Source organism: Microcaecilia unicolor, chromosome 6 (assembly GCF_901765095.1).
Source record: "Microcaecilia unicolor chromosome 6, aMicUni1.1, whole genome shotgun sequence".
Lineage (NCBI taxonomy): Eukaryota > Metazoa > Chordata > Amphibia > Gymnophiona > Siphonopidae > Microcaecilia > Microcaecilia unicolor.
The window spans coordinates 36,613,094-36,628,626 of record NC_044036.1 but is presented as its reverse complement, the minus strand read 5'-3'; the positions used below and the strand labels follow the sequence as shown (position 1 = coordinate 36,628,626).

General features: G+C 44.0%; 1 protein-coding gene across 4 annotated transcripts in view; it reads left to right on the top strand.

Annotated features, from left to right (window-relative positions):
• Positions 1 to 15,533, top strand: part of LOC115472691 (FRAS1-related extracellular matrix protein 1-like) — a 215,467-nt gene that overhangs the window by 119,322 nt on the left and 80,612 nt on the right. For all 4 annotated transcript variants that reach the window (XM_030207049.1, XM_030207047.1, XM_030207048.1 and 1 more), the window contains 2 exons: positions 8,020 to 8,215; positions 13,666 to 13,930. In XM_030207049.1, the coding sequence (XP_030062909.1) occupies positions 8,020 to 8,215; positions 13,666 to 13,930 (461 nt within the window). The remainder of the gene's footprint in view (positions 1 to 8,019; positions 8,216 to 13,665; positions 13,931 to 15,533) is intronic.

Genomic DNA, 15,533 nt, shown 5'->3' with positions numbered 1-15,533 from the left:
AGGTGCGCTAAGAAATAATTCTGCAAGCGCCCAAAACACGCGTCTACACTACCGCAGGCCATTTTTCAGTGCACCTTAGTAAAAAGGACCCCTTAGTGCGTTCTAAAAATAAGCATGCGATGATGCCTATATATTCCTATGCGTGTCTGTAGCATTTAACATGCGCTAATAATTTGTGTCTGCTAAAAACGCTAGCGTGCCTTTGTAAAAGACCCCCTTAGTGCTATAAACTCTAATTTATTTTAGGCTTCTAGCATTTGTATACCAACATTTCAAAGTGTGTTTTTTTTTGTTTTTATCTACACCTTCTTAGCAGTTGACAGAGTTAATTTAGAATCATTAATCTGCGTCTGCTTTTCCCTTAAAGGTACCTGGATAAATTTTGCCTCCATTGCAAACTCTTTATTGAGACGCCATGACTTCCCTGTTTTGACAGTATCTTTCAAAAGCAGGGGCGTAGCCAGACTTCGGCAGGAGGGGGGTCCAGAGCCTGAGGTGAGGGGGCACATTTTAGCCCCCCGTCGCCGACCCTCTCGACCCCACCCCTCCCACCGCCAAGCCACCATCGCCTACCTTTGCTGGCGGGGGACCCCAACCTCTGCCAGCCGAGGTCCTCTTCTTCTCGCAAAAGGCGTCCTTCTGTTTCTGACGTCCTGCAAATACAATGTGCAGGACGTCAGAAAGAAGCCTTTTGCGAGAAGAAGAGGACCTCGGCTGGCGGGGGTTGGGGTCCCCCGCCAGCAAAGACGCAACGGTGACGGCGGGAAGGGGGGTCAGGCGGGTCATCGGCAGGGGGGTCCAGGGCCAAGTCTACGGGGGCCAGGCCCCCCTGGCCCCACGTAGCTACACCACTGTTCAAAAGTACTTTGCTTCAAAACTGTGCTCCTGTACAACCATCAGCTTTGCCCCAGATTCTAGTTTAAAGGGCATTTTTAACTGTTAGCGCTAGCAGCCTGGTTCCACCGTAGTTAAGTCAGAACCCATTAATTCATCATAGGCTGCAGTTTCCCCAGAAAGCTGCCCAGTTCTTAACAAATCTAAATTCCTCTTCTCTGCACCATCTTCTCATCCATACACTGAGATTCTGGAGCACTGCCTGCCTCTTGAGTTAATCAGGCAGGCGCTGTTAAATCACCAGGACCAGCTCTGCTGCTGATACTCAATGGCACCCAGGACCAGCCCAAGGCAAGATAGTACCTGAGGTGGAGCTTACATGCTGCTCCCCCCCCCCCCAGGCCGAGATGCTGTTCTCCCCCAGGCATTTTACCTCGTCTTGGTGACGTTCTCTTCCCTTTACTGCGGCTGCCAGAGCAAAACAGGAAGTTACTTCAGGTGGCCACAGTGAAGGGAAGAGGCAGGTGCCGGTGGCAGCAGGGCAGCGTATGGGAATTGCTGCCACTGGGTTTGAAACGTCACCGTGATGAGGTAAAAACCCGCAAAACCGCCCCCAGAGATGCCGTTCCTGAAGAGTGCCGCCTGAGGCCCCCGTCTCAAGTGGCCTAATGGTGGGGCCGCCCCTGATAGCACCTAAATACAGTACCAGTGAATATCAGCTGTGACCACTGCAGCACTCTCCAGTTAGTTCATGAGTGATCTGGTCTCATAGAGTCAGGGTAGAGCAAGGACTTAACCTAGTTAGTGTGATTTTCAGTCCGCTAACCAGGGTAAGTGTTCAAATAAAGATAGAAGAGTAAAAAAAACTGTCCTACTTTTGAGGCCCTTTTACTAAAGCAGGGACGTAGCTACGTGGGGTCATGGGCCCCCGTAGATTTGGCCCTGCCCCCCCCCCCCCCCGCCGCCAACCCTCCCCCGCTGCCACCGTCGGGTACCTTTGCTGGCAGGGGTCCCCAACCCCCGCCAGCCGAAGTCCTCTTCTCCAGCGCGGCCACGTTGCTGATCTGCAAGGGCAGGCTTCTGTTTCTGTGACCCTGAGCTAAAAAGGCATGACGTGGTAACATAACCCATCTTACTAGTAGCCCACATTGAGAACTTTCCCCCTTAATATATTTATTTATTGGGAATTACTAACCAAGGCAGTGTACAGCAGGTACAGTTTAACATAAAATTAACAATTTTGTTAACATCATAACAGTAGTAAATATAAATACAATAAATGATAAACTTGGAAATGGCAAATTTAAACTTAATATAAGACTAACATGAAACAGTATCAGAAATATTACAAATACCATTATAGTCAGAATTTCCAAATAACAGAGATCAAATACGATGTCAGCATAATACCAATGAAGCATCTTAATAAGCAGACATTAGAACATTCAAATAGCATAGATATGATAATGCTTTTTCTACAATACAGCTTACTGTGTAGCAGAGGGGCCAAGTGCAGATATATAGATAGGGACAAGATGGGTTGTAAAAAGTCGATCGGGATAAACGGATGGGTGGCTAAACTCAAGGCAAGTTCTTTGTACAGTTAAACAAGGTATAAGGAACTGGTCTATGGCACAGGGTGTGTGGAATGGATGTATAGCAGTCACCATCCCCTGGACTCTATATAAGGCAACTAAAGTTCCGTGTGCAATCTTGGCGACGCGACCAAATTGTGCGCGTAACTTAATTGATTAACAAGCCAACTGGTGCTGATAATTGGCCATTAACAAGCAATTATTGGCACTAATTGGCAGTATTTAGAATTTATGCACACACATGTCAGCCTCTCACCTCCTAGCATATATGACTCCCTTAGATGCACTTAGGGAGTAGAAATCCAAGGAAGCCATAAGTGGTAGGAGGTGAGAGACTGATATCCACAGATAGGGAGAGGGAACTTGAGGTTAGTATCTGAGGATCTGAAGGCGACTAAACAGTGTGACAAGGTGGTGGCTGTAGCCAGAAGGATGTTAGGCTGTATAGAGAGAGGCATAACCAGCAGAAGAAAGGAGGTGTTGATGCCCCTGTACAAGATGTTGGTGAGGCCCCACTTGGAGTTATTGTGTTCAGTTTTGGAGGCTGTATCTTGCTAAGGATGTGAAAAGACTTGAAGTGGTCCAGAGGAAGGCGACAAAAATGGTATGGGGCTTGCATCAAAAGACGTACGAGAAGAGACTGGAAGACCTGAATATGTATACCCTAGAGGAGAGGAGGGATAGGGGAGATATGATACCAACATTTAAATACTTGAAAGGTGTTAGTATAGAAACAAATGTTTTCCAGAAAATGGAAAACAGGGCGGTAGACTTAGGAGTAATCGGGCAAAACATAGCGAAGATGACACCAGAGATTATGTCAAAGCAAAACATCCAAATTACTTAAATAGTTCACATCAGGAGTTTTATTCAAAGTATGCAATGGACTCCATTCGCTGTGTTTTGCCTGCTTGTTTGGACCTGTGCAAGTGTCTTTTGTTCTTCTGTGCTTGTCGAGACTTAGGGCCAGATGCACTAAGGTCCTCGGAAGAGCCCTTCCCTTACCGATTCCATAGCGAATCGGTAGGGAACAGCCATGCATCAAGGAAATGGAATGCAAATGAGCTGCTCATTGTAGCTCACTTGCATTCTCTATTCCCTCGGAAGCCAGTCGGCCGGTCGAGCATGTGCAGAGCAGCCAAGGGTTATGCTGGTTGCTCTGTGCATGCCAAATACGTCCAAAAAGGACGTCCCTGATAACTTCTGCCTTTTCCGCCATGCCTGTGGCCGTCCCTGCACCTCCCTGTGCTGCCCGGGAAAGAAAGATGCCACGCCGCTCACCCCCTCCACGGCCTGCTGCAGGAAGGCTCCAGTGCGACTCGGGTTCCTCCCTTCCGTGATCCCAGCAGGAGAGCGCAGTTGAGGACATCCATAGTCCACGTCTTCGACACCCGTCCATCTTCCACCCCTAGGTCTCTCTCAGCCAATCACAGCTCGTTTAGCTCAGCTAAACGCGCTGTGATTGGCTGAGAGACCTCCAGTTCTCTCTCAGCTGAGCTAAATGGGATCACAGAGTGAAAGACATCCAAAAAGGAGGTCTTTTTTGGAGTGGGTTTTTTTGAGTGAAGGACGTCCAAAAAGAACGTCTTTTTAGAGGGGTTTTTTTGAGTGAAGGATGTCCAAAAACACGACCCTGATGACATTTTTTTTTCTTCCGATTCTTTCCTTTGCCCCAAAGAGAGGTGTAGACCTCCCGTTAGGTTTTCCACGGTTAAGGGATCGGAAAACGGTAGTGCATCTCATTATAATAGCCTTTGGATCATTTGCATTCCGTTTTCGTTAGCTGCTACCATGACAGGAAAATGCCCTTTTGTGCATGTCCCCGGTTTACTACTTGTGTGCTAAACTGACTAGAACCAGTTTAAAATCCATGTTGCTGGCTCGTTAGGTTTAGTGCATCTGGCCCTTAGGAGTAATGTCAGGAAATTCTTTTTCATGGAAAGGGAAATGGGACTTGATATACTGCCTTTCTGAGGTTTTTGCAACTACATTCAAAGCAGTTTACATATATACAGGTACTTATTTGTATCTGTGGCAGTGGAGGGTTAAGTGACTTGCCCAGAGTCACAAGGAGCTGCAGTGGGAATCAAAGTCTGCTGCACTAACCACTAGGCTACTTCTCCACTCTGGGTGGTTGATGCCCAAGGAAGGTGGTGGAGAAAAAAAACATGATGGAATTCAAAAAGGCATGTGATGAACACAGAGGATCTCTAATAAGAAAATGAATGGTAAAAAAACAAAAAAAACCTAAACTTAAATGGGTGCGTGTGTGTTTGCATGTCGAGTGGCACTCTGGCTGTGAAGAACTAAGACTGGTGCTGGGCAGGCTTGTATGGTCTGAGTCCCATATATGGCAATCCAGTTTAGGATGGGCTGGAGAGCGCTTCAATGGAAACTTCATTAATTTGGAATGTGAGTTCAGTGCCGGGCAGACTTTTATGGTCTGTATTGGATTGGCTGGAGTGGGCTTTGCCGACAACTTCAGTAGTTGGAAACTAAGGACAAGGCTGGGTGGACAAACTAAGGACAAGGCTGGGTGGACTTCAATGGTCTATGTCCCAGAAATGCCAAATAGAGACAATGATCAAATATTTTACATCACATTCATTGCTGGTTTAACCATGATTTGATAATGAATGTGACTGTTGGGCAGACGGACTGTTCAGGTCTTTATCTGCCGTCATTTACTGTTATTATGGGGCTCATTTTCGAAAGAGAAAACCCTCCAAAAAGTGTCATAAAACAGCATTTGGCCGAATTTCTTCTCAAAATGTCCAAATTGGTATTTTTGAAACTTAGTTTGCAGATGTTTATCTGTGCAATTTGTTTGCAGTGTTTCCAAATTACAAAGGAGTGTGTTGGGTGCGTTTTGGGGATGGGATTAGGGCTGGCTTAGGGAGCTCCTAACACTTGGACATTTTATAGCAATAATGGAACAAAATGAAAACGTCTAGGGCTAAAACTTCAACGTTTTGATCTAGGCCTGTTTTTAGAATGAATAAGGCACAAAAAGGTGCCCTAAATGACCAGATGACCACTGGAGGAAATCAGAGATGAACCCCCCCCTTACCCCCGCAGTGGTCACTGACCCCCTTCTGCCCCCAAAATGTGAATAAAAATAGTACTTATCAGCCTTTACGATAGCTTCAGATGTTATGGCCAGGTCTATTAGAGCAGGAAGCAGGTCCCTGGAGTAGCCTAGTGGTCGGTGCAGTGGACTGTAGAGAAGGGGACCCAGGCCCATATCTCACTCTTATCTGTCACGCTTGTGATGGAAACTGTTTGCCCTCCAAAACTCACCAAAAACCTACTGTACCCACATATAGGTGGCCCCTTTACCCATAAGGGCTATTGTATTGGTGTACAGTTGGGTACAGTAGGTTTTTGGTGTGTTTTTGCAGAGTTCAGCAGACAAGATAGGGGGGGGGGGTAATGGTGAGATGTGTACCTGGGGGCTTTTATTTGAAGTTCAGAGCAGTGCCCTGTTACTCTCCTGGGATGTCAGTGTGGCCAGTCTACTAAGATTTCTGGCTCCTCCTACATCCCAATGGCTTGATTTTGTGCATTTCTAGCATGTGGCCATTTAAAAAAAAAAAAAAAGATACAGATCTTTTGCTGTTTTGAAAATGGCTAAATTTCCTATTCAGATCTGGGACGTTTAGCGCAAAACATCCAAAGTCTGTCTTAGACATATCAAAAATGCCCCTCCACGTTAACTTGCTAAGCCTATTCTATAAAGTGGTGTGTGTAAACTATACCTTGCGGTTCTCAAAAGGGGCGTGGCCATAGGAGAGACATGGGCACATCGTGGGTATTCCTCAGTGCATTTTTTCTAGCAAAAAATGTGACGGTACTCAAATGCCTGGCCACCCTTCAGGGGTGAGGTGATCACTAAGGAACACATCCCACAATAGCCAGGCCCCTTGCAACCAGTCACAGAATCTATGACAAGGCAGAATTGGTGTATAGGGCCTGAGCTCTTTCATTAAAACTTGGAGACCAGGGGTCAATTTCAGCAGACAATGGAAAAGGTGCCGGTACTCAGTACCCCAAGTACCCCCTCAAAAAAAGCCCTGGTATTCCTAAAATTTACACGCAGAGTTATAGAATAAACCCAATCCACACCTAAGTTAAATGTGGGCATTTACACCAGGTTTTAGTTGGCGTGGAGGGGCATAATCGAACGGAGACACCCATCTCTAAGGGCGGCCATCTCCGGGGAAGGCCCCGGGAAGGGGCAGAGCCAACCTTATTATCAAACAAGATGGGCGGCCATCTTTCGTTTTGATAATACGGTCGGGGCCGGCCAAATCTCAACATTTAGGTCAACCTTAGAGATAGTCAACCTAAATGTTGAGATCACCGGACTTAGAGATGGCCGGCCTCGGTTTTCGCCGATAATGGAAACCGAGGCCGGCTATCTCAAAACTGGCCAAATCCAAGCCATTTGGTCATGGGAGGAGCCAGCAATTGTAGTGCACTGGTCCCCCTCACATGCCAGGACATCAACCGGGCACCCTAGGGGGCACTGCAGTGGACTTCATTAATTGCTCCCAGGTACATAGCTCCCTTCCCTTGTGTGCTGAGCCCCCAAAACCCACTCCCCACAACTGTACACCACTACCATAGCCCTCATAGATGAAGGGGGGGGGGGCACCTACATGTGGGTACAGTGGGTTTCGGGTGGGTTTTGGAGGGCTCCCATTTACCACCACAAGTGGGCCTAGGTCTGCCTACCTGAAGTGCACTGCACCCACTAAAACTGCTCCAGGGACCCGCATACTGCTGTCATGGAGCTGGGTATGACATTTGAGGCTGGCATAGAGGCTGGCAAAATATGTTTTTAATTTTTTTTTTTTTTTTGGTGGTAGGGGGTTGGTGACCACTGGGGGAGCATGGGGAGGTCATCCCCAATTCCCTCCGGTGGTCATCTGGTCAGTTTGGGCATCTTTTTGAGGTTTGGTCCTGAAAATAAATGGACCAAGAAAAGTCGCCAAATGCTCGTCAGGGCCGGCCTTCTTTTTTCCATTATCGGCCGAAGGCGCCCCCACCTTTGCTCGTCAGGGTCAGCCTTCTTTTTTTCCATTATCAGCCGAGGGCGCCCCCGGCTTCGCTACGCCTCCGACACGCTCCCTTAAACTTTTGCCGCTCCTGCGACGGACTGCAGTTGAGGGCGGCCAAAATCGGCTTTCAATTATGCCGATTTGGCCGCACCTGAGAGAAGGGCGCCCATCTCCCGATTTGTGTCGGAAGATGGGCGCCCTTCTCTTTCGAAAATAAGCAGGCTAAATAGCTGGGACTAAATATTAGTCGCAGGAACGGGCACTGTGCGTATTCTTTAAGCCACGACTAATTTCAGGCGAGGTTTATAAAATAGTGCTGAGCGTGTTATTTTTCAGCGTTGATTTTTTTAGGCACCATATATGGAATCTAGTCCTATATGTATTTAAGGCTTGAGAGAAGAGCCAGGCATTCATCTCTAATAAACTAATCTAATAACCTCTGTGGCATTTATTGGTCTGTTCGTTATCATGCAAAGTACACAGCAACTTCCTGAGGCATTCAAATTGCCCATTTTACTTCCTTTTAGGCCGTTTCAGCATGGATTACCATCCACCCTGGCATGAATTTCACTCAAGAGGACGTGGACATGAACCGTGTCTGGTATTCTCACACTGCTGTTCTGGGATCAAAGGGTTATGATAGTTTCCACTTTTACGTGACAGATGGAGAACACCGCTCCCCACCAGAAAGCTTCTATATTTCAATTAAAAATACGGACAAAGGTAGGCAATGAAATTACAGCAGTCTTGGGGATTTGCTGAAATCATGTTGGAAATACAGTGCATCAGGTCTGCATAAATTGAATCCACTGTATACCCTAAAAAGAAGGCAACATGTTACTTTTATAAGTCTATGAAGTACGGCTTTATCTTGAAAAAATGTTTCACAAGCCTGGATGTAATAAATTAAGCGTAATCGATTTAAATAATCTTGTATATAAATTCTTAAATAAGGCATATATAATATGATTTTTTGAAATTAAGATTTTTTGAGGACCTCAATGGAGGCAACATTAAAGGAGTTGATCCTTCATACAGTCGCTTGCCGGAATACAAACCCTCCGTAGCTGACATTTCAAAGCTAAATGCGCATTATAAAATAAATATATCTGTATATATATACATTTTTCATTTTGAAAATGCTTGGAAAGGAAGAAGCATGAATTTGTCAGTGTATAATATAACACTTGTTTAAAATTTGGACCAGTGACAATATTGGGGATATTTATTCAGAACAGTAAAACAAAACAGTCATTTCCGTCTGATTTCTCCACTGAGGTCCTCAAAAAATCGTTATTACATATGTCTTATTTAAGAATTTATATACAAGCTTATTTAAATAAATTAGGCTTGACCTTTATAAGTCTGGCACTACAGTGTTCAAAATGTCTGTCTGCAAGATTGGAATAAGTATTTAATAATACTTATTTAATAACATCCTCCTGCTTCTCTCTTCCTTCCCGTTCACATTAATTGATTTGATTTGCTTACTTTATTTATTTTTTGTCTATTAGATTGTAAGCTCTTTGAGCAGGGACTGTCTTTCTTCTATGTTTGTGCAGCGCTGCGTACGCCTTGTAGCGCTATAGAAATGCTAAATAGTAGTAGTAGTAGTAGTTAGAATGAAAGATAAAAACATATATCTTAACAAAACAAGTAAAAGTGAATTAAAATAAATTTGCCTCAGAATATTAAAAACAATTACACCACTGTGCAATCGAATATGATTGCTTCAAGTATCCAAACTCATTTGTGATTCTAATGGAGAGACAGCTTAAATTACAGGGCATTATCTCAATAGCTGACCACATTTCATATGTTTGCTAAAGCCAGGGCAAGGTCATGCCAGCAGCCTTTCAAAAAAAAAAAAAAAATCTGAGTTTCAGTTTCCCCAAGATTATTTCCCAACTGTGTCATAAAACTGTGGTGACATGAGACAGCATACGGTACGTTCTGGAGATCTGAAATCTCCGTAGGCTGCGGGGAAGCATTCCTGATAACAGGAACGCTGTTATTCCACTAGCCGTGAAGAAATCAAAATGAGTTCTGTTCCAAAGAGTGTCACACGGTTTCTTTGAAAATGAAAAGAAATCAGATTGAGACACTCATGTCCTCAAGAGTGTTAGATTTCTCTAAAGCCTTGCCAGGCGATTGTAATTTATTGAATGTGGGTTTCTGAAATACTGCTCCCTGCCAGTGAAAGATTGGCACAAGAAGAATGGAGACAGCTAATTCTCATGAGGTCTTCTCTGGCAAAATTCTCTATTGAGTCCTCACGCTTCTTGTGCTCATAGCTACCGGGATCCAGGAGCGCCATCTGCAAACTGTGATTCATAAACACTCTGCCAGTCTGCCATGTACCCTGACATCATATAAAAAAAAAAAAAAACAACACGCAGCATTGTAATAAAGAGAGGTGGTTTTTCAGTCTACCAATTAAATGCATCTAATTTATTTCTCTTACAGCTGAGGCTTTATTTATTAGTAAACAGCTGCATTGGTTACAATTTTTTTTACTAGTAGAGTGCCAAATGGCACTTTCTGTAACCCATTAATCCTAAATAATCATCTGGGTGCTTCATATATATTCCAGAGTACGGTAGAAAAGAAAGGCTATTAAAATTTGAAAAATTTGACCTTGCAAGAAGACTTTGAGTGAATTTTATAGGGCTCGTGGCCCATGCACTGGGTAACACCAGGCGCAGTGCAGCAGACATTCAAAAGGCGACCGCACCTGGAGTATTGTGTTCAGTACTGGTCTCCGTATCTCAAAAAAGATATAGTAGAATTGGAAAAGGTACAGCGAAGGGCGACGAAAATGATAGTGGGGATGGGACGACTTTCCTATGAAGAGAGGCTGAGAAGGCTAGGGCTTTTCAGCTTGGAGAAGAGACGGCTGAGGGGAGATATGATAGAAGTGTATAAAATAATGAGTGGAATGGATCGGGTGGATGTGAAGCGACTGTTCACGCTATCCAAAAATACTAGGACTAGAGGGCATGAGTTGAAGCTACAGTGTGGTAAATTTAAAACGAATCGGAGAAAATTTTTCTTCACCCAACGTGTAATTAGACTCTGGAATTCGTTGCCGGAGAACGTGGTACGGGCGGTTAGCTTGACGGAGTTTAAAAAGGGGTTAGATAGATTCCTAAAGGACAAGTCCATAGACCGCTATTAAATGGACTTGGAAAAATTCCGCATTTTTAGGTATAACTTGTCTGGAATGTTTTCTGGAGCGTGCCAGGTGCCCTTGACCTGGATTGGCCACTGTCGGTGACAGGATGCTGGGCTAGATGGACCTTTGGTCTTTCCCAGTATGGCACTACTTATGTACTTATGTACTCTTGTTCGCACCTGCGCTAGAACAGTTCGTTCCCAACCTGCGATACCCATATTATACCGGTACAGTGCTGTGGGCAGATTACAGGTGTCCAATAGGCAATAATATGAGGTCACACAGGGGTTTTTTTTTTTTTCACTTGGACCTAAACCAAGATTTGAACCAGCTTTGCAGGTGCAGTAACCTAGTGTCGCAGTTTATGATTTTATACTCTTTAGGTTGTAACGAGCTTCTCCTTCCAATTTCAGAGATTAGGAAAACAGAAAATGCCAGATGTAGTTTTTCTATCTGAAAATGTCATATTGCTATTTATTGACCAAAGTTCAAACACAGGGGGGGGGGAATGATCAAACATGGGCTACTGTTAAGATGTATTATTTTACCACTAACTCTTGCTGTTTTAAAACAGGTCTCATTTTATGCAGTGAAACCTCGTTACTAATAACTGGGGTTAACAGTAAAATAACATTTCTTTACGGTAGCCCCCGTTGATAAATTCCCCCACAGTTTGGAATGGGGTTTTTTTTTTCACTCAATTCAAACTCTCTCCAGTTTCTTATTATAACCTTTGAACTTCCCCAGCTGTAAAGGACTTAAATACAAGCAAGCATACGCCACCACCTTCTCGTACAGAAGCACACAGCTATGGAATGCGTTACCCCCAACTTTAAAAACCATGGACAATCCGAGCAACTTTCGCAAATCCTTGAAGACACACCTCTTCAACAGAGCCTACAAAAAGAACCTCTAAAGACACAAATCACCACACAACCCACCCACACAACCAGCTACACCTCCTACATCACCCTATTTAACACCCTCCTCTCTTTCTTTAAATATCGTCGTCCTACCACTGACTATATCTATTATGCTGTCATGAATATGTCATAATAACACTTGTAAGCCACATTGAGCCTGCAAATAGGTGGGATAATGTGGGGCACAAATGTAATAAATAAATAAAGGAGAGTGAATAAATGATATCTAATACGGTATTAAGATACTGCAGGTGTATCTGAAAGGGTCAGCATCGTGGGTATAATCAATGAATTTGGTCAACAAATATATCGGATTCAGTTTTATGCGATGCCTAAAAACATCCTGTGCACTCAGTGTTAAAAATAATAATAATAAATCCAAGTGCTCACAGCGCTAAGATATTGCCACAAATAACTAAAATCTAAGGAGCCAGAAATAAGAGATGAGTCTAATGCAAATTATAATCTGGCAACTGAGTGGTTAAATTTAAGCAATTAACATGCTGTGTAATATAGTTTCATTAACCAACCCACATACTGAAAGTGTGAGATTGTGAATACATAGCCAGGCTTTATTTTAAATCATTTGATACAAATGTTTGGCTGTTAAAAATGGCTCTGGAAGTGGGAGTTTTTTAACAAGGTATCAGCCTAACATATCTCGAGCATGTTTATCTGTGCAGTCTGCTAATATAGAATTAGTGTACTGTGTATTTATCGCAGTCTTCAATATGGAAACAGTTCACGTAGCACCGTCGGTATACTTAGCTGGGCCCAGGATAATATACCTCAGGGCCCCTTTTACTAAGCCGCGTAAGCGTCTACATGCGTCAAAATGGAGTTACCGCCTGACCACCATATGGCTCTTGCGGTAATTTCAATTTTGCGTGCGTCCGAAAATTTTTTTTTTATTTTCGGACTTGCGTAACGGACGCTCGCCAAGTTGCATTTGATGTGCGTAGGTCATTACCGCCCGGATTCTTTAGGGCTAGGTCAGTGGCTGGCGGTAAGGTCTCAGACCCAAAATGGACGCCTGGCAATTTTGATTTTGCCGCACGTCCATTTTCGGCAAAAACGAAAAGGCCCTTTTCACAGGCGAGCTGAAAAATGGATTGGCGCGCACCCAAAAACCCGCCCCTACACTACCGCAAGCCATTTAGTAAAGGACCCGTCAGTTTGGTGTATTTCCTGAAGATCTCACAGTCTCATCTGGGTACAGAGAGGTTGTGTTCATGACCTTGGGTGTCATGCAGCTGTTTGTGCGGCCAAGTTGACAGGCTGACCTAGTCCTGGTTTATCCTCCCACCCACCCCCTTTTATCTACATCAGGTAATAACTCTTCTCCTCTTTTGGGGTGGGGTGGGGTGGGGTTGAAATTGGTTCGGGATTAGTTTTTCCCTTTTGATGTTGATCTATATGCCTGTCCTCCCTAAATTGAACCATGTCCCTGTTTCTGTGTCCCAACCCCATAGTATTAGTAATAAATTAGATTCAGTGCAAATTGTTCCAGCTAGTATTAGTGTCACTGAATACTGCTTATTCATAAGGTATTCGTGTCCAGCAAGTCTGAGGAAACCCTGTTGTTAAAGGGAAGGAGCATTAGGCAGATTTTGGTATGATCTCAGCTGATCCTCAGAGTCCGCTGGTGATGTTCTGGATAAACAATGAAGAGAAAATGGCAAATGCGTGCTTTAATATTTTCTGCAAATATATCCAGCACTGAGCAGATGATGCCTGCTACTGTGGGAGCCAAGGAAAGAAGGTGCTGAAGCTTGTACAAAAATAATAGGAATCAAATAAGTTAAAATGCTGTGTGATATGAACATAAGTGTGATCCCTTTCATCTATCACAAATTGATTGACAAGAACTGCACATCCTTAAATCTTTTAGAATTTTGCTAATGCTTTTTTTTTTTGTCTGCAGAAAGTGTGCAGCATTTTCCTATTTATGGTTTATCCTAAAATACAAATCTTTTAGCCTAATTAAATATGCAAAACAAGTAAAAAAATATATATATATAAATACTTATATATGTATGCAGTGCTTTTTAAATTTTACTCAATTCTTTTCTTAGGTGACATTGTGCTACTCACCAAACCTGTAACTTTAACAGAGGGTGACAGGGTGACCTTGATGACAGATGTTCTTATGGCAACAGATGGTACTGGCAAACCCGAGAAGCTGCTGTATGCAGTCTCAGTGCCACCTGTGCACGGTCAGATTGAATACATCAATTATCCTGGTGTACCCATTTCCAGTTTCAGCCAGTTGGACGTGGTGGCCCAGAAGGTCTGCTACGCTCACGACAACAGTCAGGAGGCCAGTAAGGATTCGTTCAGGTGAGAAGGTTTTCCCTTCCATTCTCTGCTGCATGCCAAGCTCCTGAGGAATGTAAGGGCTTAGTAACACATGTGGAGCACAGCACATACGTAATGACACAAGCAGATAGCAATCCAGTGTGAAGACCATTCAGTAAGGAGCAGAGTCTACTTAGATATTCATTTCTGCAATATTCATGTGATCCTGTTTTTACTACAATTCCAAGTCGCATAGCCAAGGGCAATAGGAGGCAAACCTGCTTTTAACAGAGAAGGAATCTAGAGAAATGCCTTCTTGCCTTTAATTAGCATGCAAAGTTAAATGGCTTGCATATGTTTTAGGGATTTCCCTGTGACATCACAAGGCAGGGGAGAGAACACTGAAGATAGGAGGGCATGGAAAAGGATTCAGCGGCTTTGCATATAGCTGGATTCGTAGGTATGCAGAGGCTGATGTAACAGAAAGGTAGTAAAAATAGTGTGCTAATTTTGTTGTTGTTTTTTAACTACTTGTGCAATAAGCTAATTATATGCTTGGTAATGTAAAACAGTGAGCTCATTTTCTGTGCACTCTTCTGCATTGGATGTAATTCCATAGGCATGTGATTTGCATACGTAAGCACAGAAAGTGTGTTCAAGCTAACATAGATTTGTGGGTGCTAAGGGGGTAATTCTACAAGTGGGCATTTTCATTTAAGTGCTTCGGCGGCACATAGCAGGAGCCTATTCTGCATGGTGTCCGGAAAAAAATAGAACCCCTTACGTATAGGGGTGTGTCGGCATTAGCGCACTGCCAGCCGCTAATGTGGCTTAGTAAACAGGGGAGTTAGTGTGACCTTTGAAAATATATTAGTTCGGCGTTTAGTAGGAAACTTCCCTTAGCAAATGCTTTGCACCGTATGCCTTCTTTTGTCACAAAAATGTAATCGCAGCTTTATCTTTTTTTCGTTAAACGCCATAATGCTAAAATGGATCTTAATGGTCACTTCCTGAATGCTGTCATCTTGAAAACAGTTTTACAGCATCTTGCAGTAGTAATAATTTTTTAATATAGTTCGTTTGTTATTTGGAAAAATGATGGGGGGTCCCATTTTTTCTGCATACCGCGTACAATGGAACCAGGATGCGCAGGTTCTGTTATAGAATGCTAGCACAACCCAGTACTGCCAAGCCTAAATTCGGCAGAAATGTGCATAATTCACAATGGGGCCCTTTGCGCTGAAACATGGCCTGCGCTGGTGTAGGCACGTGTTTTGGATGCACGCAGGTCCATCTTTCAGCGCACCTGCAAAAAAGGCCTTATTTCTGTGGCCAAAAATGGATGTGCGGCAAAATGAAAACCAGTGCGCGTCCATTTTCGTTCCTGAGACCTTACCGCCACCCATTGACTTAGTGGCAAGGTCTCGCGCGTTAACCGGGCGGTAATCGTCAGCATGCATACACTGCCGAGTACCGCCGGGTAAGCGCCACGCAGTAGAAGATTTCGACTGAGTGTTTTGGATGCGCGTCAAGAATGAAGTTACGGCCCGGGGCACGTGGTAGCCGAGCAGTAGTTCCAATCTGATGCATGTTGTACACGCATAGGCGCCTACTTGCCTTAGTAAAAGGGCCCCAATGTTCTGTA